The sequence below is a fragment of the Empidonax traillii genome, unplaced genomic scaffold (assembly GCF_003031625.1).
Source record: "Empidonax traillii isolate 1590-97213 ecotype Southwest subspecies unplaced genomic scaffold, ASM303162v1 scaffold146:size911690, whole genome shotgun sequence".
Taxonomy (NCBI): Eukaryota; Metazoa; Chordata; class Aves; order Passeriformes; family Tyrannidae; genus Empidonax; species Empidonax traillii.
Genome location: NW_020955339.1, coordinates 677624 through 703221, shown reverse-complemented (window position 1 = coordinate 703221; position 25598 = coordinate 677624). Strand labels below are relative to the sequence as shown.

Below are 25598 nucleotides of genomic sequence, written 5' to 3'. Positions count from 1 at the left end.
GAATGCTGATATCAAGTTCCTCCTTTGGAGAAAGGCATGGAAGCAAAGGCAACATCAGAACAGGTTTTCAAGATCGTTTCAATTTTTCTTAGGCAACATGCCCCTGTTGTTTTAAGGATCAGCTTGGATAAGCAAAAGTGGTGTGTTTTCCAGAGGAGGATATTTCTTGGCTTGTCTCTTGTTACACGAAGTTGCCACTTGTTAATGACTATCACGTTATAAATGTCAACTCTCATAGCATCATTCAGAAGCCTCAAATGGCAGTAGTTAATCTGAGGCTTGCTTATTTCTTCAAAGAAAAACAACTACAAATCCCTCTAGCACTGAGAATTACATTCTTTATCCTTTTCTCTCAGCTTCCTGCCATCTCATTAGTGACACAATACTCCTCCCTACCTTCTGTCCACTTTCACCTTCTTACTTGCTTTATTCAGCTTCCTAAATACTTCCTCAGGCTTCTTATGAGCTCACTTCCCCTCTCCCTGTGTGCCTGCGTGTTCATAAATATCCTCTTTGTCCCCCTTTACCTCATCCAACCAGTTCAGCCTTGTGCAGCATCTGATATCCAGCATTTTGGGGAAAAAAATCCCTTTGCAGGAAAGAATTCTCTCTTGGGGAATTTGATGGATATGACTTTAAGTGTATGTTTGTATAACACAGTCTAACCGGAAGATGTCCATAGCAAAAAGACCTACAGACATTTTCATTGAATATTTATTCAACTTAAGACTCTAAAATTTAACTTTTTTTCTTAGATTCTAGTTTACTTAGCAACATTTCAAGAGCTGATTGACCTGACCTGATGTTAAGTTTCTTTAGATTTCTGTTAGATTTAATTATACAGGGAATGCAATTTCTTAGATTATTTTGACACCACAAGAAAGCCTGAATATATTAAAGTCAGTATCAGACAAAATAAGAAACTCAAAATAGAGTAATTGCAGGACTTATTAGAGAGTTGGGAAATAGAAATATGGTAATGAAATGCTGAACAATGTTCAAGAGGGCAGAAATATGTTTCTTTTGTTTTTTTAAAGGAAATATGAAAAAAAGAAAGAATCATGGGGTTATTGAATTGAAATAGTGATACTACAGAAGGTAAGCAAAGAGCAAGACCAAACAGAGAGTTGAGAAGTGCTGCAAGGAGATGATGAACAAATTAATGTACTTTTCAGAAATTGTTAATATCTAGGCTTACTTTAACAATGGGCATTAGGACTGGGATTAGGATGGGATTAGAACTGAGTGGCTGCACTGCCACTGGCGGCACACCTGTGGGATATGAACAACAGGTGGACCTTGTTAGGAGCTATTAATCATCCTGTTTTCAGTTTAGTACTATGACATGCACCTGGAGCATTGTTCCCCCACCCATGTCCTTTTTGTCAGGGCAGTGTAGTACCTCAGGTACTTTCTGCTACTCCTCATTTCTGCTTTAGCACGCCTTTTGGCTTCTCCATCCTGTGCTGGAAAACCTCGTGAAAAAATAGCAGTTGATCTCACAACCTGCTTTTGAGCTGTGAAAGTAGAATGTGACCCAGTATTTTGGATAAGATAAACTTATCCTATAATGGCAGAACTAGAAGTCCTGGGAGAAGAGGAACAGAGAATATACCCTATTTCATCATCTGTCCTCCATTAGGGAAAGTCCATTGCAATGCCTCTAAAATCTGCTCTCCCTTCTGTTGAAGAGAAGCTGAGCAAAGGAGAAAGTTTTCTGAAAGGTAAGCTCACACTGAACAGTTGTAGGTGCATTCTGGTGTCAGTTGTATCATCTGAAAGAAAGATTGCCTTGTACTTTTTTATGGTCACTATGAGTTTTCTAAACTTTAAGAGGAAAATCATCATTTTGATTTCTTGCATTAGTTGGTCAGAAGAGTGATTTTTTTCTTCTGCAAGAGGATGTGTTTTAACTGTCGGGTAACTGCACAAATGCTAATGGAAAAAGAATCCCATAAAACCAGCACGTAGTACTAGGATTAACTTAGAAGACAAAGTATAAAACTAAAATCTGAAGCACTAAATTACTTATAGAAGTTGTCAGATAAGATTTCTATAAGACCTGAGATAGTGAAAAAGAGCTGAAGAAGGAATTCAAAGTGAAGTAGAATTCTAGCTTCTAAATAAAATGATTCTAAATTACTACAGTAAAGAAAAAAGAAAAAAATACTAGAAAATAACCTGTGAAAGTATTCTGAGAATAGGCATAATAGCAGTAAGCCCAGATGAACTAATCTTCTGATTTTTGGTGTTAGAACTACTATGCAGGGGTTGATTGTTTGCTATAAAGGAAAAGTGAAAATAGTTGTAGGCGTGATGAAGAAGAATGAACTGATTAAATCAACACAGTGGTCTTTTTAATCACAGGAGAGAGTGTAAAAATTTTGTGAAGCCTTATCAGGGAAAGGTAAACAGAGCTGCAGGCTAACTGTACACTACTGATCAATACTAACTAATCTTGAATTTGTCCTGCTGAGAGAGTATGTAGGATGCTGTGTACATGAAAGATGATATTCGGTGTAGGAACCTGATCAATACAATTACTTTTGACAGAAACAGTACGTGTGGAGTAAATAAGTACAGGATTCATTCCTGAAGATGGAATACCTTTAAACTGTTTCAGTGAACATTCAGCCACAGCTGTGGAAGGTGCTCCCTCTCTGAAAATACTGCTCTGCTGCATTTTGCAGTACAGTCTTCCCTGGCTACTTTTCCACTAGGAAACATGGGCTGTCAATGATTTAAGTATTCTCATGAGCTTATAAATTTCAGACTGGCTTCACTGAAAAGCTGACTTACTGGATCCCTGTTGGGTGGGCAAGGGAAAGGCTTTCTGAAAGTATAGTATACCATAGCTCGTTGATTTAAATTAATTTCTTGAGTTTTCTCTATTTTGTAACCACTTTAAATAGAGCTGAATTTAATTTTTTATACTGGACAAAACTGAGAATGAGGGCTATTCGTTTCATCTATTTGTAGTGACTAACTTTGATATGAAGGCTGGAGGAAATCTTTCATGCTCACTGTGGTATCGTTCTTTGAGATAATTAGGGGTTTAGTCATGTTTCTATGTGCTTATATTCTTCCCTATCAATTTAATTCATCCCAAAAAAATAATCCCCCTTTCAATTCAGTGCCCTGTTTGGAGAAGTTTGCAGTGAAATTAAATGAAAACAAGTGATCCCTTTTTTATTCTTTCATAGATTAACACAGTAAATTTAAATTTGAAAAGTTTTATGAAATATAGTTATGGGAGTCTTGAACAACAGATGGTAGATAAAGACTCCACACTTTGAAATTTGGTATTCATAGCACTTGTTCTCTTTGAGCTGTGGGTTCACTTTCTGTGGATGACTCACACACAAATATGCATTAACAGATAATGCAGAACAAACTTAAGTTCAGATCTGAATTTTTCTTGCTTTCCTAGCTGTTGTCTAAATGTTTCTAATGAAACAGTCTGACTTGCTGCTCTGTATATGCTGTACTGCTTCATTGAAAGGAAGATTTTTTTTTTAACTGTCATAATGATTTGCATTTTTGTGCAGGCATTTTAAAAAAATCTTAATAATTAAGAATCATTATGTGAAGCCAGGATGACAGTGAGAAAAGATTAATTGGTTCTTGTAAGTCAGTAATTTTTAAAAAACATTTCTTTGTGAAGTGGGTTAGTTACATGTGTTTACTTAGTTTCACTAAAGTGCTCTTTTTTCATTATTGTTAAATTTGACTGGGAAATAACTTTTTAAAAATAATTTAAAATATCAGTTGTAGAAATATTTGAATCTAAAAGAAACAAAGTTCTGTAAGCATCTTGTCTCAAAATGAGTACTGAGCATTTTGGGAGAACAGAAGGTGGATGGTGATACCAAACGTAATATGTTTCAATTTTTTTCACAAATATGTGATGGTGGTGTAGGCTCAAAGTTAAGGCATTTGTAAAATTAGGCTTCTTAGAAAGGATCAAGTCAAACACTTTTGCCTAAGTGCTAAGGCATTCAGTTTTTCTAGTGTAATATTAACTTGAATGTAAAATTATATCTCTAAAATCTCAGTATCATGTTGCAGCTTTTGGCACAGATCTAACAGTTGCTTGAGGCAAAAGCTGAAATCTCGCCTAGTAGAGTCACTTTTAAAACTTGTAATTCGCTTCCAAAAAAACTTCAATTCGCTTTCAAAAGCTTCAACTATTTATCTCCTGTTATTCCAAATTCTCATATTGTTTTTATACTTTTTGTTTTAATAGCAGATCTTGAACTCTAAAAAGAATTTCCTTGTAACCACGTTACATTAATTGTAATGCACGTTGTGGCATATTAGTATTTTTGTAAACTACTTTAATATTGAGTAACTACAATGTGTCTGTGACACTGAAGTCTAAATCATAATAAAAATTTACTCTCTCTGTATAACTACATCACTATATTTTTTTCCTAGTTTTGTATTTCAGTGGCTTAAAAGTGTTAAATCATTAAATGCATTGATATTTATTATCCCCTCTGTACTGATGCATATAATTGTAATAGTTCAGAATAGGCAAAGCACATGATGTGTTTCTGAATCTTGAATAGGTAAAAGAGACAGGCTAATACTTGCCCATCATTTTGTGCCTTTGTCCTCTTGTACTAACGCCATGTTGTAGGAAAGAAAGGTTTTAAATCTTGTAAATCCTTAAGGAAGTGACTACAGGAGGGAAATATCTGAGGGAGAATCATATGGATCAGGATTCTCTAAGTTGATACAGCTGTACTGGCAAATGTCCCACCTAAATTTTAAGGGAGTCAAGAAAAAAGGGTGAGAACATGTTTTACTTATATACACACAGCCGCAGCCACACGTGCCCACACCCATATTTTCAAATTTTTCATCATAGGAAAAAAAAATTTCCAGTAATAAGGGATTTTATTTTCTTTTATGGAGATCTTGACTACACTCAATGTACACCAAAGCTGTGGATCATTTCAGACATTATTCAAGTGGTGACATTGCTTCATAGAAAAAGCTGAGGCAGCCATTGAAATTAATTGCAACATGTAGAATTATTATCCCCTTTCATGTTGATGCATCCCACCACATCTGACTACTGTGAAAACAAATATATTTTTAAAGTTTTTTTCCTCTTAAGACCAGCCTTTAATAGGATTTCATCTGTCTGCTGAAAAGCTAGTTGTTAACTCACTGATTGCTGCTTTTATTCAGAATCTAAATGCTCCTTAGAGTGTCAGCTTTGGCATAAACAAGCATATGCATGCCCAGATATTTTGGCTATGTCTTATATTACCACTATGACCGTACATTCCACATGCTTCCTGTGTCAAAAGTACTGTTCAGTGGAGAGATTAATTTGATTATGTTTATATGTATTCCACAATTTTCTCAATAACAAAAGTGTGTGTCTAACTTTTGCATGGATCTTTTTATTTGTTGGAAACTTTGGAGACAATGATGTGCCTTAATAGATGCTAAAAAACCAACATGATACTTACAATTTTTATTTGATGATATTCCACCTTCTACATATATTTGTTAAGAAGCAGCTTACATTTCAGTGACAATGTATAATTTATTTTCTAGCTATAGAGTTTTAATGACAAAGCTTATTTCACCTAGAAAATAGTCGCCCCCTTGGTTTTTTTAAGGAGATTGCCATTACTAGCAGTAGACTTTTACAAGTATACTTAGGCATGCAAAATAAAATTCTGATGCTGAACAGTTTGTGGATTTTACAAAGTGTAAGGACAATGTACTGCAGAAGAAGTATATACATGTTTGACTTTAGGATGATGCAGATCATGGAAATGGGGAGGTGCTTAATGCTTAAAATGAGCATGCTTGTGCTTTGAATTATTTTTTTAAAGAAACCTAAAAACCTTAGAAAAAGAGAAAATAAATATTTAATATTTATTAAAAATATATAATATGTATTAAAATATGTATTTTGTATATTTAAATATATATATAAAAATGAAAATAACGCAGATTCCTTATGTTAAATATTTTGGGGCAATACCTACTATCTCTGTAGTGAATTTCCAGAAGGAGTTTTGAGAAAAGCCAACCAAATTACCAGCTGTGGTTTCTCTTAATTGTTTCTGTCCTTGACTGTATATCACTGATAGCAGCATAAGAGTTGGATGTGAAACATTATGTCACCAACTTTTTGGAACTATCTTTTTTTTTTTTTCTACCTCCACTGTACACTGGCAGAAAATTTCTCTTGCACAAGTTTCCTTGGGGGAAATACATAAAGGGAAAGGGAAACGAAAAGGATTCACAATCATAATAAGAATACTTACCCAGGGTGTGGGAAAATGGGATTGACATGACTCCTCTGCCTGAAATGTAATAGAGATTTGTCCGTGATGAATGCTTAGCTTTGCTTAGGTGTGTCTTTCTCCTGTTGGACCTGTTCCACTTTGAATATACAATTATATATTCATTAGATCAGAGATAGTGTGCCTAGTGATTAGGGCACTCCTTTGAAATGTAAACCCCAGTGGTTCCTGTTCAGAACAGTAGTTTGGTTCAGGTTGTGCAGCACAGATGAGTTCCTCATCACTGGCCTGCTGGTTATTCTCATCTCATTCTCTCTCTTTCTTGCTTTTTAAAACCCTTTCTTACCTCAATTTTCTCTCATTTTAGAGCACAAATTGCATGCCAGGACTAAGAAACTATTAAATGAAGGTTGATTGCAACTGATAAATGTATGTGAAACATTTTGACTTGCGCCAATTTGCATGTTGATGAATTACAATGCAGAAGTGTCTTTTTCTGTACAGAATAGAGAAAGGGGTATATGGTGTGCTTACCCTAATTGAAAATGTTCTACTGAGCATGTTTTAAAAGCCAGGTAAAATGGATGCCACCTATTTTGAACAAAAAACCCACAATCATCCAAAGAAAAAGATATATTTCCTCATTCTTTCAGCTCCATGTATTCTGCTGACATTACAAATCAGGATTTTAGGGTTGTTATTCCTGATGATTTTAGTATTTTGGTAATACTCAGTGCATTGCTTCAAAACCCACTACAGATCCTTAGCTCTGAAGGGGATGTGAGAGTTCTCTCTCCTTTAGGAGGAGCATATGGGAATTAACAATCTTGAAGTAGAAATAGTTAATATGAATGTTCATGAGTAAAACACAAAGGGAAAGCTTCACTGCTAGGGGTACTAATAAATTCTGAGTTAGTTATTATTTTCTTTTCAACTGACATTTCTTACTTCTCTGAATTTTTCCAGTATTGTCGAAAAATAAAGTTAGCTTAGGAGGGCAACTGTAACAGAAGTGTCCTGCATATATCCTGTGAAAAAATTTCAAACACACTTTCATTGCTGAAGTATAGTCCCAGTGTCACATACTCCTTTTCAATTTCTGAAGGGTTATTTTTTCCAGGTTTCATTTTGCGTTATTACTGTCTGGATGATATGTGGAATACGTTCCAGGAACACAGTAGAAACCAACTTAATGTTTTCATGCTGCGAATAACAGGAGTTTCGCTTTATTTCTGAGAGTGGTTAAAGTGAACCAACAAAATAGGTCTTTAGTGACAGAAAAATACTGCTAATACTAAGAGTACTATATCTGAAATGTTAGGAATTAAAATAAAAGATTGGATTTAGAAAAAGTGCTTACTTGTAGCATGGCTGTTTCTTTTGAAATAGGTGGCAATTTTGTCAGACATCAGAAGGAAGAAGCTGGTTATTTTGAAAATTCTGCTCATCAAACTTATTACTATACTTAAATGGGCTTACCTGTGTGTGAGCTGCATCTTTGTTTTACCAGAGACATTTTGGACTGTGTCTTTCCATAGAGAGTCTGAAAACAAGTGAAAATGTCTTTGACTTATGCTTCTTCTTAAAAAGTGTACATTGGTCACTTCTAGTCTAATTTCCTTTCTTCTGATAGGAAATTTGGCGTAACCTCTGCTTCTTCCCCAGCTTGCCTTCTTACCACCTCCAAAAAAGCAAAAATGGCATCTGTACAGCTGGAGAGGAGAGGACAGTTTTTTTCCATGAATCACAAAACCATTATTCTCTGCCAGTGAATCACCAACAAAAGCCTTTAAAAAAATGTAACTAGACTTGAAAATTGCTATTAACTTATCCTTGGTATTTTTAATATGATTCAATATAATTCTTTACCATGGCATCAGAAGTAGGACATGGGAACTTTAGAATTCCTTTGAATTTCCAACAAAAATAGTATCTGATATTATGTGTTATTAGATGAATACTGTTGGGAATGATGGTCTACTTCTGTTGCAGAGTGTTCTGTGTATTTATTTATATATGTGCATAGTGCATTCAGAACACTACCAAACATTTTACAAGTGTTGATGTAAGTAAAGGAACAGTGAGTCTTATCTCACCTGACTTCTAGAGGGGCAGGAAAATATTGCCGAGGGAATGTTTTAGCCAAGTTTGGCAAACAGAGACCTGGCTAAGGATTCCTCCTCACTTCTTCCTGCCAGAAGGATGCCTGTAAAATTGATTTTTCTAATTAAAGAGCTGTGCATTTCTAATTTGACAAAATTAATTTGTTTAGTTCTAGTATTAAAGTTACATAAGGTTCAGTTTTAGACATGAGTTTCATCTTTTATACTTTGACATTTTGACTTTTATAGAGACCATGTTAAGCAAGTCCCTGCACTTAAGAATGTACAGGTATAAATCTTGGAAAAGAAATTTTTGTGATGACACACATATATGTACACAAAACATTTCAGTATCTTGTAGTTGTTATGATAAAATTCAGAAGGGAAGTGTTTAGTGACTGAACTATTCATAAACTGGTACCAGATTTTGAAATATGTATTGTATTTGTGGCTCTTGTGTTTCATAGAAGTCAAGAACAATTCATTTTGGAAGGAACTTGTGGAGGTCATCTAATCCAAACTCTAGAAACAGACAGCTTTGAAGCTGCGTCAGATTGCTCAGGGTCAAAAACCAAAGTCAGGTTTGCTAAAAGTAAGAAACGAAATTGACACTGCAGTGAAATGGTACAATAAAATAGGGTCAGCACAAAGTTGGGGAAATGATGAGATTTAGATGTGTGTCTGTGAAAAACAAAGAAGAATGAAATGCATTTCATGTAAATAATCCTTCTTTGTATTTCTTCTCAGTAAAATCTATAATTGAGCATCATGGGGCCTGAAAGAAAAGTCCTAAGTGTTATTCAACGTATGAATGTGTTTCAAAAGTTTGCTTTAATTTATAACAAAAGAGTAGGTAATGCTAAGCTCTGCATGCTTAACCACTTGAGTAATGCAGCGATGGCAAGTGATGCAACAGCAAGAGTACTCAGTCATTTGCCTCTGGGATTTGTGCTTGAATTTTTAAGCCCTAAGGGCTTTTTGGTTCATTAATAATTTAACTTTTTGTTCTAGATTACATGCCCCGAAGATCATGATTTTGAATAAGGTGGCAAATTAAGGGTTTTATTCATGCATTTCCTTTCATGTGAAATTGAATTGGAAAGAATTGAATTGTGAGAGTTGGAAAGAAAATATCAAAATCTTATAATGGATGTAAATATTTCAGAATTGTAAATTTAATGATTAAGCATATATGTATTTCACTAAAGAAATATAACCCAAGAAATTGTTCGACAAAAGTATGTTAAGGATATGCTAAAAAAAATCCAAAATGCAAGATGAGAACAACTTAACATACTCATTTCATATCTGTGAATATGACAGTCAAGTGGAAAAGAAAATAACTTAGAGAGTAGCTTAGAACTTGGGTGTAGTCCAACACTTGTGACACTTCAGGGGTCTCAAACTCCCCTAAGTGCTTTCCACAGCAGTGCTGTAGTGATCATGCAATCTGTACAAATAAACCCATTTAGGCATGCAGCAGTTTTTCAACACAAAAACTTGGATATACAAAGTGGTTTTAACCAAGGAGTTTCCCCATAGTCTCAAGACATCCATCAGGGTGAGCACTGAATTATCAGCAGAAAGGGATGAGAGGTGTCATCATTAGATAGGAACTGAAGTCAACACTAGGAGTTTTCTTCTTTTCTTTTAATTGCTAGCACTATGTGCTGAAACCCTGTTGGTTTCCACAGCTTCAGAAAAGTTGAGTTTCTGTTCCCTAAGTCCTTGTACAGAACGTGACTGTCTACTTCTGTCATAGAGTTACATTAAAACGTCTTAATTTCCTCCGTTTTTGCAGATAATTGCATTGTGAAAGTTTCAGTGATGATCATGTCAAAGTTTTATAAGTAACTTATCTCTTGAATAAGCTTTGCTGTTCCTTCAATTCCTTTTAGTGTTTTACTCTGACTCCTGTTCTTCCCCACCCCCTTTATGTCAAGTTACTGTTATCACTTAGTGGGTGCTTTTCTTTCCTTGATCTGACTTTTTCACTTTTGATTGTGTAGCCCTGGGAGCTCAGAAAGCCTGGTTGATGAGAAATCTAGAGCCTGGAGTGACACAACATGACAAAGAAAGATTTTTTTTTTTTTCAAGTGAAGTGAAACTTTTCGCTCCCCAGAAGAGCATTTCTCTGCTCCAAAGAGCATGCATCTGTGTTTTGGTGAAAGATTTTGGATATTTAATTTTCTCCCGTACTACTTCTCAGCTACTCATCATTTTTTATGACATTTGTTTGCTATCACTGTATGTAACCAACTAAACAAGGACATATGTTGCCTCACTTCTCTCTCTGAGGCAGAACGGGCAAGGTCATATGCTCCCATGATGCTGGGAAAGACAGTTCCTACAGATAACACCAAAGTAGGACAAGAAATCCTTTGAAGAAAAAAACTAGGCACACATGTCTGTCACAGCTCAGAGGCTGATAATAAGAGCTTAATAGAGATACAATAGTGAAAACCAAACCTGGAGAGAGTTCACATCTATTTTTTACATCAATCTGTGCACAGATAGAAGACACACTAGCACTTTTTCAGGAGTTGTTTCAATTTGGAAGTGGTTTCATTCCTTGTCTAGATTTTCTGTTGTACAGTGTTGTAGATTTCACGTGTATTATGAAAGCTCAAATCCCATGGATCTTTTCTAAAATTCATCTTGAATGCGTACTTGATCTTTGCAGAGCTGAGAGAACAATATTACTCTACAGCTAATAAGTGAGAGTAAGCATACGAAGCAGTTGTAGTCAAAGCAGGTGTAGTCATGTATTGCGGTTTTGTAATGAATGTGCTGAACCTGATAAGAGACTTGAAAACAACAAATGGCATCATGAGAGATCTGAAATCTGCACCATATGGAGCGTAATATAACTACGGAGTCTCAAAACTCTGACGCTGAGGAGTGTGCTAGTGTCTGTGGGAGAAGTGAGAATTTCATGAATTATGTTACTCTTGAGTAGATTTGAAAGTACAAAATAATTCAACAGCACTCTGATAAATATGCAAATGTTCTCTGAATGAGACAGAAATGTGGCTTTAATGTTTAGGCTTTTGAAACTTGGAGCTTTGGACAAAACACTGGAGAGGAAAAGTATAGTACAGTATAGGATGAGCAAATAACTGAAAACATTGCTGGAATGATTGAAGTCCAAAGAACAGCATTAGATGTGGCAGGATTAGAAAGTTTTATCGTTAGAGTGGGAGATGGCAAAAGAACCATACGCTATGACAGGAATTGGCTCGGTTATTTAGCACGTATATATTTTTATGTTCTTTCTCCAGAACATAAAAAACAATGCTAGTATAAATGCCAGATTGTGAAAGAATTGTAAAGCAGAAGCTGTCTTGAAGATCTTAGCACCTTGAGTAGGTGGGTTTAACAAACATTTTCTATCAAAATCCTGAATTAGATGGAAGTGTTTTGCATATTATAAAATCCCCTGTTTGTTTCAGTGGGATGAAACATTAACTTGATAAGCTGTTTGCAATATGGCTGTGTGCGGTTGAATTGGACACTGTTGTGTGACAGGTAATACTGCTCTATAAATCTGATGTTAAACTAAGCGTGGCTTAGTGAAGGGTAGAAAAAAATCCTGTTTAGCTTTACTGTCAGGTAAATAAAGGAGAGCTGTATTTTTTAGATGAGAAGTACTCTGTGGTGAAAAATCTTACTGCATAAAGTCTAGGGAAGTACTTAGAACCCATTGACCTTTACAGCAATCTCACGTGATCATCCTCTTTTTCTGCTTGGTGTATCTAAAGATATTTCCTCCAAATAATCATCTTAGGTGCCAAACTAAGTAATCTTATCTGCTTTAACACAGAGAAAAAGAGAAGCCTATGAAAGATTATTTCAGAGCAGCGGCAAATTTTGGTCCGTTCTAATCCTCCCAAGACTGCCAATTAGGGCCAGAGTTTTCAATCTTTTGTCTCATTTGTAGACTGTGTTACTTGATTTACTCTGTTTGCCCACAGTATTTACTATTTTTTTCTCCTTTCTCTTGCCAAAAATATTAATTCCCCACTATTTTCTGAGCTTGTCTCATTCTCAGCTTTCACTTTCTCATGCTGTTGAGTACTCCTTGGAGAAACCTTGTCTTGTAGAACAAGGGTGGATGTAGTTTATGGAAGGAAGTGCTATTTTTTTTTTCTTTTTCATGGGAGAAGGTGGTGTCTTTTTCATCTGAAACAGAAATATCCTGAGGCAAGAACCCTAAGCCTTAGCCAGCACTCAGGTGCTGCTCCTCTGTAACAGTTTTTGTTATTTAAAAGATACCCTGTGAGAGATTAATTTTGTACACAATAAAAATTTTCTGAGTATTCCAAGCAAACAAATATTGGTTTCATATTTTACTCTCAAAAAGACAGCTTTGGAAGTATGACTTCACTTAAGCAGAAATACGAAAATTAAAAATGAGTGAAAGTGGACTTACTAAAATGTATAAAAAACATTAGCTTTCAAATTCAAGTGTCTCAGAGTGTGCTTCATAGTCCAAGGAACATTTTTTTCTACCACCTGAAATTAGCTCAATGGTTGTTCATGAAATAGCATTTCCTCACAGCAACATTTACTTACAGGAAGGTGCTGCATTAGGAGACTTGAAAAGCAAAACCAAATAAATCTCCTTTTTAACAAAAAGAGCATAATTCCTAAACCAACACCACTAGTAAGTGCCTCACGCAAAGTGAGAAAGTTCCCTGCCTGTAGCAGCCAAAACTGAAAAGCTTTAGCATTTTTGATTCATCTATGTCAAATTTTGAAATTCTATCAAATGCATGACAAGCCTACGCTGTCCTCAGAGGATGTAACTTACCTTTGTATTAAATTATTTTGAAATTTTGCATAAACAAGAGAGAAACAGCATTGTTAGGACTAAAGAAAGGTTACTGAAGGTTTACTGAACCTACAAGTCATTACTGCTCTTAAAAAGCTGAATGATAATTACAGTTGTAAAATTCAGCAGACAACTTTTTAAGGAGCACAGGTAACAAAGTTGATAAAGTCTTTGACAATTATAAGAACGAAAGACAGAAAAAAATATAGCATATATTTAGGAATGAGTCAGCCATCACTCTTTGAGCATTCTCTTGACTAAGCTTGCTCCAACAAAACCTACAAGTTTAGGCAGAAATTCATACTTTAGGGTCATCTGTAAAAGATGTAAGAGAGAAAACCATTCCACAGATTTGGCTGTGAACATCAGAGTAGATGTAGGAAGCCTACAGGGGAAAAAAAAAAAAAAAAAAAAAAAAAAAAAAAAAAAAAAAAAAAAAAACACATTTTCATAGAAAATTATAAGTAGCTACACTGTCAAGGGTACATACAGTCCTTATGATCATGTGCAAGATAATTTTTAAGTCTTGAAACTTTATAGGGGAACAAGAATCAATGAAATATTACAAATCACAAATTAAGTTATTTATTATCTTATTAACCATACCATCTCAAGCAATCTCATATGATAAACACTTGGCGGTTTTACTTGAACAAAACTCTTGAACCAATGGAAAGCGCATTGGGGTTGTGTCAATTATTTTATTTATGTAATATTATTTATTATTTGCATAGTTCAGCATATTGCCACTTTACTAATGCGAACTTACATTCCTTAACAACTAAGCAAAATGGGTCCCTTAAACCGGGAAGTCAAACAAATAAACAAAAATTTAAAAATACAAATATCGTTTCAGTAATAGAGAGTGTGAGAATATGTGTCATCACTGAAACAGCTTTCAGCCTCTGGAAAACATTCTGGGAAATACAGTTCTTCCTCTGTCTTGGACTTTATGCTGACTGATGGACTCAGAAACAGGCTTCTTTCTCTGCCATGACAGGGTGAGGTTGCAGCAATAGTTCAGTGAGTTCTGTGCAGTTCACTTTTTTTTTTTTTGTTTACTTAATGCTAGAGATCTTTAAAGTCACATCACTTCAGAAGATTATGAGAAGTTATTTTAGGAGCACTGAAGTAATTAACTCATTCAAAAATTTAGAAAAGCATCTATGTGAGTTCTGCTGTCACCATATTGATTAGAATTAAAAAGAAGATGAACAACTTCCATGTGATTCTGGTAAGCCTATTTGATACGGTAAAATACAAATCACTTGGCCCTCATGCAGGGAACTATTTAGTCTGCTTTTGATGTGCATTTATGATCTCATTTCTGCTTCTTGGACTAACGTTCTTCTGTGATTTTTTTAAAGACTGAATTACTTTCTATCATGCATAATCAAAATATGTTCTAAGGAAAATGCAACCCTAAAAAAAAAAGACAAATGAGACACAATAAGGAGGAAATCATTTGTAGAAGTGTACAGGAGGCTACCTTCCATGGAAAGCTGCAATGTCATGGGAAAATAACTTCAGAAGCTCTTGATGTATACTCTTTCCATAGAAGTCAGTGTGGAGCACTTCTGAGCATTACTCTTTAACAAAATAAAAATGCTGCAGCCTTATGAAGTTTCAGCTTGATATATTGCTGCACATAGAGGTGTGTAAAAGGGAAAAAAACATAAGATGAAAGCCTAAGCAAGAAAAAGATGGGTCTCATGACCTTCTGGCTACCCAAAACTAGTACCTGCTGGGGATTCTTACTTTATTTTGTGACCCTTATTTGGAAGCATAACAGTGTTGAGGGAAGAGATTCAAACTGACCACAACTTTCAAAGTTTATTTTCTTTCCCTAGTTGTGAGTCATCCAGTATTCTTACCCCAAGTATTGTGTTTCAGTTTTGGAGGAAGGTATAGCAGCAGTCATCTGCTGTCATATCATATCTCTCTCTGTCTGAGCTTGTCTGACCCCCCCCCCAGGCCGGGAGAATTACAGCCAGGTCTGTTCCTTGCTCAGGCTGAGCTATAAAGAACTCAGCCGGTCCTTGTGTAGATGTAAAGCCCCATTTGAGAAAGTCTTAAAGGAGGCAGGCTGGTGCTGTAAACCTTAGGAAGAAATGCTGACCTTCCCTTCAGAGGAGAGCAGGAAGGTGGCCTCAAGGGTTGGGCTCTGAGAAATTGTTTTGTTGTGGTAGTTTGACCTAATTTTCTACGTTTGAAAAGTAAAGCTGAGCCAAGAGAGAAATTTGAGCTTGATGATAAATCTCTGAGAAGCATGAGGTATCCAGCATGAATAGGAGGAAACTGAGGCAATGTATTTTCTTAAGTCAAACTGGGCATGTTGTGCTACACGAAACCTTTTGTCAGGCTGTGTGCATGACTGGAGCCTTGCAACAAAAGGCGTGGAAGCTAGTAAGAAACTAAACTAACAATTAAAAAGTACATTCATTTATCTATTGCTGTGCAATTTTATGCAAATCTTCCTTATATAGTCAGTAACTAATTATATGAGGGTTTTTTAGTAGTAGAAATTGATAGCTTGGACAAAGACATGGAAAGATTTAGGTCAAGAGATAATTTAGCTAATTAGAATTGAACAAAAAATTATTCATATATGAATCCTTATAAAGAATAACAAAATTATATAGATTATATATTTGACATGTGAATAATAAAGTTTGTAGATCTGAGACTTCTTCAAGTTTTTTTGTCCCCTATGCATGCTTTGGGATTTTTGCATAGACAATTCTACTGAAGAATCCTGAAACAAAACAGACAAGCATATTTAGGCCTAAATATGAATCTCAATTAAAAAAGGTTTATTGAGTATTCTAAAGGAGAAAGACTTCTGTTGCTTGTCATCTCTTCTCTGTATCAGCTGCTATTAGTTCTTATTGAGCATTTATCTGCATTGTCAACAGGCCTCTGAGCTCATTGTTAACTTGCTTTGTAAGCATCCAAGAGATTTAAAGCTTGGAATAGAAAGAGGACAGTGAATTAACTTGACAGATATTTATGGGGAACCACTCCCAAACATGAATCAGCGTGAGGGAAAGCGTGAATATTCCACCTTGGAAAATGCCATGGCTAAGTGATGGTTCAGTTATTCTTTTGGACTGAAGGACAGCATTTTTATTGGTTAAGATGAAATGGGAGGGGCACAGATATGCCAAGAAAAGCTGTGAAGATAATTGCCACACTCTTTTTTTCTGGGATCAGGACAAAGGCGGTGCAAAAAGTAAAGGATGGGGAGCCAATCCTTGCAGAAATGTTCAGGAAGCATTGCAGTGGTAGGCAGTACTTATTTGGAATTTAAAATTACAGCTTGACAACTACAAACTAAGTTTTTAATACAGCAACCATCTGCTGGTGAACCTGCACACTAGATGCAGAGCATGGAGGAAAGCATGGGGGAAGAGGAGAGATCAGCACATCAGTATTGCTGCTCGGAACTGAAATACAGTAGCTTTTAACCACAATATTCCCATCGCATTATTTTTCAACCCAAGGTTCTTAAAAGGCCAATTTACCCACGAGTGATTGTAGCTATGCTTTTAGCCTTGTTTGCCTTGATCTGAAATACAAAGACAGAAGATTTTTCCATGTAGGCAGTGCAGACCCTTCAAGAACCACAGTGAAAAAAAAAAAAAAAGTGTAATTGCTTAGCTTTTGCAGCACAGTTTCTGGTGCAGGGAAGCCTTGAAGAGATATACCTAGCTGCTGAGGCAGCTAGTGCCTGACAGCTTGTAGATCCCGTTGATCAAGTCAAGGACTGCAGCCAGAAGAATTGCTTGAAATTTTCTGGATACTGAAGTGGCAGTGAGGAGTACTGCCCTATTCTTTTTAAAGGTTACTCCTAAGGGACAGAATTGGAATAGTCTTGCAGTGTAACAGATACACATTTATGGATAAATATCAAGGCTAGCACTGATTCTCCTGAGCAGCCTGTAGCAGTTTTATCACATCATTGCTTACAGTCAGTATCACTATATTTTTTAGCTCTAAAATGTTAATGGAAAAAAATATGGTAGGAGGAAAACAGTGCAGGGAAAGTGTGAAACCTTTTCAGAAATTATTTCCTGCTAAAAAATCTAATGAATTTTATGTGATGAACTGTAACAGCTAAGCATGCCCCACATAACAGGCAGGATTTGATTGTTTTTAAAGCTCTTCAGGCACCCGTTTTATATTACAATATGGCTGTTTGTGTTTTGTGCTAATAATTACACCCAGATTTTTCTTTGCTATCCTGCTGTTTCTCCTCCCCTATCCCTAAAGTAGATTTTGGGGATTTGGAAATCTACCTCTCTTCAGAAACGCAGATTTCTGCATATTTTTGAAATCTCTGAAGTTAAGAAAAAACACAACAATTTTATTTTATTTTTAGACGTTTGTTGTTTTTTCTTCTTGGAAATCAAATATTACTCAAATTTTCTAGAAATTTGCCTTTGATTTACTAGTGTTTTAAAGCTTTTATTCCAAACTTCCTGAAGTGTGTATGAGTAGTCTTTTTTCCTTCCTATATGTTAGACAATTATCTTAATTAATAATATGATATATAGAAAAGTTGTGAGGAAAATATTCTTATTTATAGAGTGTATATTTCTGTAGAGTGTTCTGTGTAATTAGGCATGTGTTAAAATATTGGGAGAATAACCTGAATCTGAGATGATACTAATGATGAAAGGGAGATTAAATCAAAGATTTATAATGCTGGCCTGGAGGTGTTTACTAACTGTACAGAAAATATACACAGTGTTTCAGCACTGTAATGTTTTTCTTATTATAGATAGATGAGAAATATTAAGATATGTGTAGCCCTAAATCAATTTCCTTGGATTATAAATTAGTTCACAATTATATGATGATAGTTTATAATCTGCAGCTGAAGATTGCATGTCTATCTCTTTAGTAATGAGAACTGCATCTCTTGTGAATGTAGAATACTGATAACAGAGAATTCGACATGTTGCAGGCAGGTAACATATGGGCTTTCAAACTCAAAATGCGTGTCTGATCTACTAATTGAAGTACAGTTAAAAAATGCAGATATGAGATTTGATTTAAATTATTTAGAAAAAAAAGTATGAAGATGCCATTTTTATTAATAACTTTTCTTACTAGAACAGAATTAGGTACCTGACTACAAGCAGCAGTGGAAGAAATGAACTTCCAATAATCTGAGAAGCTGGTGAAGTAGAAGTATTTTAGTGCCCTGAATATATTTAATTTGCAATAGTGTACATATTCTGCAATATATATATATATATATAGTTACATGACTGTGATAAGCCTAAATACCCAACTATACAAATACTTTTGGTAGAGAGAGATTTAAAGAATCAAATATTGGATTGAATTTTATGACACCTGCTATGCATAGAGGGTTCTTAAACCTGCATCTGCCTTTCAATAAATAAGGGAGAAAAATAAAAAGAATTTATTTCTTCTTGGAAAATAATTTATACAGAAAACAACTAATAAATAATACATACGTAATGTTGACTTATACAGAAAAGGATAGTAACCAATGTATACTTCCAAAAAAGAATTAGAATTGTCGGTTTGAATTGTATGTGAAAAAGGGTGACTTAGTTTCTAAATGTATATGTGTGTACACATGCCCATTTATCTTTCATGATATTTCCACAAATAGTAGAAGCAATAATTAGGATCGTTGAGTAGACTGTCATAATTTCTTTCAAACATTTTATTCTAGCAGATCACTAAGATGAAAGAAATAGTCTTTTTTGTGGATTTTGGGTTTGGTTTTTTTAATTTGTTTTTAAAGCGTGTGAATCTGAGCAATGATCACTTTTCAGCAGAAACTAGTGTATTAAAATACTTCAGAGTTAAATGGTTTTCACTGTTTCTGTTTATAAATTATGGTGGTTTGAAAAGTGTTTTTTCAAAGCTCTGAAGTGTTTTTAGCCTCTAGCTTTCATTGACTTGGGTGAATTAATATTGGAGTTCAGATGCTAATTTATGTGACTGCTTTTGAAAACAAATTTAGGTCAAATCCTGTTTCTCTAGGAGTACCAATTAACTCTGTCATTAACTCTGGGAAATCTTTGTGTTCACAGCCTCTGTTCTTTAACCGACAATTAATTTTTCTGACTGAGTCACCTGCCTTCAAGTATGGAGTTGCTAAATAAAGTGCTTTCTTTAAGAAGCAAGGATACTTTGCCTGTGCCCTGCAAATGAATTCTGTAGAAATCTAGCATCTGGGTGATGGATTTACTTTTTATTATTTTTCCAGGGGAATTCCGGCCTGGGGTTCAGTATTGCTGGAGGAACGGATAACCCACACATTGGGGATGATCCTGGGATATTCATTACTAAGATTATACCAGGAGGAGCTGCAGCAGAGGATGGAAGACTCAGGTAAACCCAAACTTATTATGTATGTTTGGAAATGAAATGCATAATTATTATAATTATTCTCTAGGAGTCAAATGACAACTGGGTCTTTCATGCGGCCAGGGGAAGTAAATGACCTGACTAGAGTCTCCTTTCTGCTGAGAGCTGATTTAAGCAGCTTGAAGCAACTGGATAAGGTTATCTAAGTCCTGTATAAAGAGGCTTTTGATGGTACTGCCTCCATCTTTGTACCGGTTATTTCCTTTAGTACAAGAGGCAAGATGGGGACAGGAGAAGAAAACCAGCGTATCAGCACGCAAGTCTTCCCTGCTTGGTCTTTGTAAGTTCATGGCTGAAGAACTACACGTTGGTGTTATATAGTAAAGCTATCAAGACTTCCCAAACTACAAAGCTATTGCTAATGACCATAGCTATTTGTAGACATTTCCTGTTATTTGACTGCAGTAGTGAGGTATGCTTACCGTTGTTTCCGAGTGGGTTCTTTACTCCATGAGGATGAGGTGGCTAATCTCTATGTCTTATGTCATCTCCGTAGTAGTTTATTGCTGTAGCTCCTGAAATGGACACACAAGTCACTTGATGTACTTCTCAAATACATGGTAGTATATCTCTTAAACAAGAAAAACTTCTTGTTTAGAAGTGAATGCTTAGATTTTATTCGTCATTTAGAAGAAATCCTTGTGCTTGTCTTTCCTTACGGATTGAGTGCAGAAAGGCTTCCACCTATCACAGAGGCTGCCGCTTATCTGTTGGTCATGAAACCTGCTGATGCTCCAAAAAGGCAATTTAACTGGAAAGACTTGGGATAAAATTCTGATGCTCTCATGATCTCAGAACTGGAATGAACTCTGGGAGCCTTTGCCAAAAACAGATGGCCTAAAATTCATTGAATGTAACTAGATGGTAGCAACAACAATTTTTCTCAAAGCCCGTTCCTTTAATTCAAGGTTAAGTTTTTAGGGGAAGTTTTGGATATTTCTTATGCTATGTATGCTTAGCAATTTAATTTTGGAAATAATTTTTTTTTTTTTTTTTGCTACAGTAGTGATGAGGAGTCATGGTGGTTGGCATCACCTGAAAAATTTACATTTTAAGTAAGATTGCAGACAAAAGGCGTAGGACCAATCTCATGTAACTATGACTAAAGTGCGGCTATCTACCATTGAGCTTAGAGTCTCCTAATAGTCAGTGGAGAAAAAACTAAGCATTTCTGTGTTGTGATTCATCTCATCCTGAAGTCAATGTCTAAAATATAACAGAAGAGTAAAAAAGCCTATATTTTCACTGGTGAATCAAATGAAGGGGAGTTTCTTTAACTAGTCCAGCTGTAGTGATCTGTACTGTAAATGTCTGCATTGGTCCAGATGAGCTTCATGGAAAAGAGAGCATGAAGAAACAGCAGTATCTGGAAATCTTGCTGTTAAATTTGATAGGATGAACAACATAGGGGGGTCTTAAATATCCAACAATTTTTCTAAAAATAAGAAAAAATCCCTTGCAAAAAACAATAGTATTTTATAGTGGAGTTTTTAATTAAATTTGAAAGCTTTCTTAGTTTAAGCTATTAAGACAGAAGCCATTGCAGTATTTTGCTATCTTTGTATGAAATCAAATATATCATAACTCAATCTTGTATTAACCACTGTAAATTGCGCTCATGATTATCTCTGTTTTCTAAATGTTTTAGAAAGACCTTCTAAACCCACAAAAAATAGCATACTAATACAATTAAAATATTAAAATTATTAAAATATTAAAATTAGACCCGGCAAACTTTGTGTTAAGTCTAGTAGTACAAGTATTAGATTTAAATACAAGTATTAGATTAATATTCTAATCATCTATTTGGTGCGGCCATATTTCCTATTTTCATAGAATTTAGAAAGACTTCTCTTTTCCTTGTTTAAGCTGGTGAGTTTCACTTTGCTTCAAAGAAAAATCCTGTCACATTTTATGAACACCTGAAAATGTAGTTATCAGTGATGATTGCTGATATGCCACTGAAGAGGCATATCCTAGGGCCATCTCTACTGACTCACATGATAATTAATTTTTCATAAGAGAGAGTTTACCAGCTAAGGCCACTCTATAGGAACAAAAGCTCAAAATTTTTTATTAACATTTGCCAAGAATAGTGATAACCCAGGTTCCTACCAAAAGAACAACTTTTAATTACATAAGAATGAGAGATTAGTGTTTATGGACTGAAAAATATATACTTTTTTGTGTCCACTTTTGCTTCAGACTCTGCCTGCACACAGTTTAGATTTATATAGCAGTGCGGGCTGTCTGAACAGGCTTCTATATCTACTTCTGGTTTTAAATCATAAAAGCCTGTAAAATCACTTCTACTGCATTTTACATGAAGTCCCTTTGATCTAACATAGCTAAGTGAAGTTCTTCAAACAGCAAGACTATGAAAGTGACCTGCAAGAAATTGACTTAATGCTTCAGTCAGTTGCAAATCTTTTGCATGTATATATGGGTTGACAAGGGAGGAGTAGGTCAACTGAAGTTTCATATAAATCCAACAGAAGCAAATGCAACCTCTTGCACCTGAGAAGACTCTCCAGTGGGAAACATACAGTTATAAGTACCTAAGTGTCAGGCATAAATACCTTGTGGGAGGGAATGAAGACAAAGGAGCCAGACTTATATCAGTAGGGCCCAGTGAAAGGGCAAAAAACAATGGACACAAAACGTATATTTCATCTTATCATGAGGAAACACTTATTTATGGTGAGAGTCACTGACTCTGGAGACACTGGTTGCCCAGAGAGGTTGTGGAGTGTCCACCCTTAGATGGCTTCACGAGAGCAAAGTCCTGCTTATCAAACCTGATTTCCTTCCATGGCAAGGCAACACAAGGTAATCCTTCTGAACAAAAGGTCCAGCACATAGCTGGATAAATACATCATGCAGTGGGTGACTAGTTGGCTCACGGATTGAGCACAGAGAGTAATAGTGAATGGGGTTGCATCAGACTGCGGACCTGTCACTAGTAGGGTTCTGCGGGGCTCCATCTTAGGCCCTGTGCTCCTCAACAGCTTCATAAATGACTCGGATGCAGGACTGGAAGGTATGCTAAACATTTGTGGATGACACAAAACTTGGAGGATCTGTGGACTCCTTTGAAAGCAGAGAGGCCCTGCAGAGAGTCCTTGACAAATTAGAGGACTGAACAATCACCAACCATATGAAGTTCAACAAGCGAAAGTGCCAGATTCTCTACCTGGGATGGGGCAACCCAGGATGTACAGAAAGACTGGGGAATGAGATGCTGGAAAGCAGTGCCAGGAAGGGGACCTGGGGGTCCTGCTCAAGGGCAAGTTGAATATGAGTCAGCAGTGCCCTGGCAGCCAGGAGGGCCAACCCTGTCCTGGGAGGCACCAGGCAAAGCATCGCCAGCCGGTTGAGGGAAGAGATTTTCCCGCTCTGCTCTGCACTGGTGCAGCCTCACCTTGAATACTGTGTGCAGTTTTGGGCACCACAATACAGGAAAGATGTTAAGCTGTTAGAGAGTGTCCAAAGGAGGGCAGTGAAAATGGTGAAGGGCCTTGAGGGGAAACTGTATGAGGAGCAGCTGAGGTCACTTGGTTTGTTCATCTTGGAGAAAAGGAGACTGAGGGGAGTCCTCGTCACAGTCTACAACTTCCTCATGACGGGAAGAGGAGGGCCAGGCACTGATCTCTTCTCTGTGGTGACCAGGGACAGGACCCAAAGGAATGGCCTGAAGTTGTGTTGGGGAGGTTTAGATTGGATATTAGAAAAAGGTTCTTCACCCAAAGAATACTGGAACAGGCTCCCCGGGGAAGTGGTCACAGCACCAAACCTGGCAGAGTTCAAGAAGCATTTGGATACACTCAGGCACCTAGTGTGACTCTTGAGAGTGGTTCTGTGCAGGGCTAGGTTGGGTTTGATGATTTTTTCAAGTACGTGCCAAATCATCATATTCTGTGATTTGGTGATATTTAAAACCTGATTAGACATGTTCCTGGCAACATATTCTACCTAAACTTGCTTCAGCAGAGAAAGTTTGACAAGAGGATCTCAAGAGGTACTTTCCAATCTAAATGATACTGTCATTCTGTGACTTGACTAAGTCAGCAGTGTGCTCTGGCAGCACTGAAAGGCCAGCATGGAGGTCAGCAGACATGCACAGAGAAAGAACTGGAGGCAACAGTCACATGTTGCAATAAGGAAAATTCCAATTCGGTCTGAGGATAAAAAAGATCTTTTTTATGAGGGTAGAAAAACACTGTAACCGGTGATTCTGTGAGATTCTGGGATCTCTGTCCTCAGAGAGATTCAAAATTCATCTGAGCAAACTGCTGAGCAATGATTGACTTTCAAATTGGTCCTGCTTTGAGCAGGAGATTGGATTAGATGACCTCGAAAGGTCCCTTCCAATTTGAATCGATCCCTGATTCTGCAGATTATTCTTGTATATAAAACTTGTGTAAGAGACAAAGGTGATTAAGTTCCTGGATTTTTCCTTAAGTGGAAAATGGTACTTTTATTGACGGTAGGTACAATGCATAGTATGGGTTTGTATCGCTTTATGGACCATATCTCAGCTTAAAAAATAACAATGGTTATCAGCCACATAAGACCACATTCCTTTTAATAAAACTTTCCTGTTTTTGAAAGACTTCCTGAACTTTCAAATACTAATCATAGCAGCACAAAATCACAGAATATCTGAAGTTGAAAGGGATCCATAAAAATAATTGAGTTCAACTTCCTGCTCCTCTCAGGACTACCTAGAACTAAACCATATGACTAAGATCAGCATTCAGATGCTCCTTGAGCTCTGACAGGTGTGGTGCCATAACCACTTCACTGGGGAGCCTGTTCCACTGACTGACCGCACTCTGTGTGGAGAATCTTTTCTTCATGTCTAATCTGAACTACCCCAAGGCATCTTCATTCTTTTTCCTCATGTCCTGTTGCTGGTCACCAAAGAGAGGAGATCAGTGCCACCTCCAGCAATCTCCTCAAAAAAGTAATATGTTTACATACTACTCTCCCTGAAATGCACTGACTTCTAGAACTAGTGTAAGAATCACCACACTGCACACCTCAGATTTTAGAAGGTATTTTACATACGTACACTAACTCCCCATCTTGCAAAATAAAGCAAGCTGTGGAATCTTTTGTGAGGTCCTTATAATATATAGAAAATAATTTCACATATAATAAATAATATACAACAAGTAATTTCATGGAATATAAAAAATTATTTTAGAGTTAATTATTTAGCTAAATGTGAATATAATAAACTTGGAACTATTTTTTTTTTTTTCTGAATGGTGCATACCATGTTTCTCTGAATCTTTGAATTTCAAGTCAGCAGCAGACAGACAATATAAAACCTCTGAGAGTAGCAACCATTCCCACTGAGTTGAAGGAGAATTTCTCTCAACAGTTTGATCTTTTAAGACTTTTGATGCATAAAAACTTCCTCTTTTATCTCATTAATGTCAGTTGTCCATGGGCAAGCGTACTTTTTAATAAAGCTCTGAATTTAGACTTCTTTTCCTCTGTGGAAGAAAGAGGATTCCAGTAACTATAGCTCAGTGCCTTCTTTTGTTTTGTTTGTGTCAGATGAAAAAAATGCAGTGGTTGTTTCAACTGCCTATATAAAGCAAAGAACTTCCATATAATATACAGCAGTTACTTCTATTGACGTTTATTGATCATGGCGTTCAAAAGGCAATGCACATGTAAACCATTCATCACACTATGTGAAAACAAGAGTGATCAGCTTATGGAATTAGAAGCACAGTGTAGTTTTATAACTTGATTGGAGGAGGGAAAAAACCTAAAAGCATAATGCAGAGGTTTCAATTATGATCAAGTTTAAAAGATCACAGACTCCCAAAATATGATTTAATTTTCAGCAACCATAAACCAAAGCTGGTTTTATTCAAGAATCATTTTTGTTGATTATAGCTTCGCACAGTCCAATTTTGATCTTAGAGATATTTTTCTCAAAATTATCTACAGGAA

At 36.1% G+C, this 25598-nt stretch overlaps 1 protein-coding gene across 7 annotated transcripts in view; it reads left to right on the top strand.

The window, feature by feature from the left end:
• LOC114057774 (disks large homolog 2) overlaps window positions 1–25598 on the top strand; it is a 496327-nt gene that overhangs the window by 141256 nt on the left and 329473 nt on the right. For all 7 annotated transcript variants that reach the window (XM_027884448.1, XM_027884447.1, XM_027884445.1 and 4 more), the window contains exon 4: window positions 19465–19589. In XM_027884448.1, coding sequence (XP_027740249.1) covers window positions 19465–19589 — 125 coding nt within the window. The remainder of the gene's footprint in view (window positions 1–19464; window positions 19590–25598) is intronic.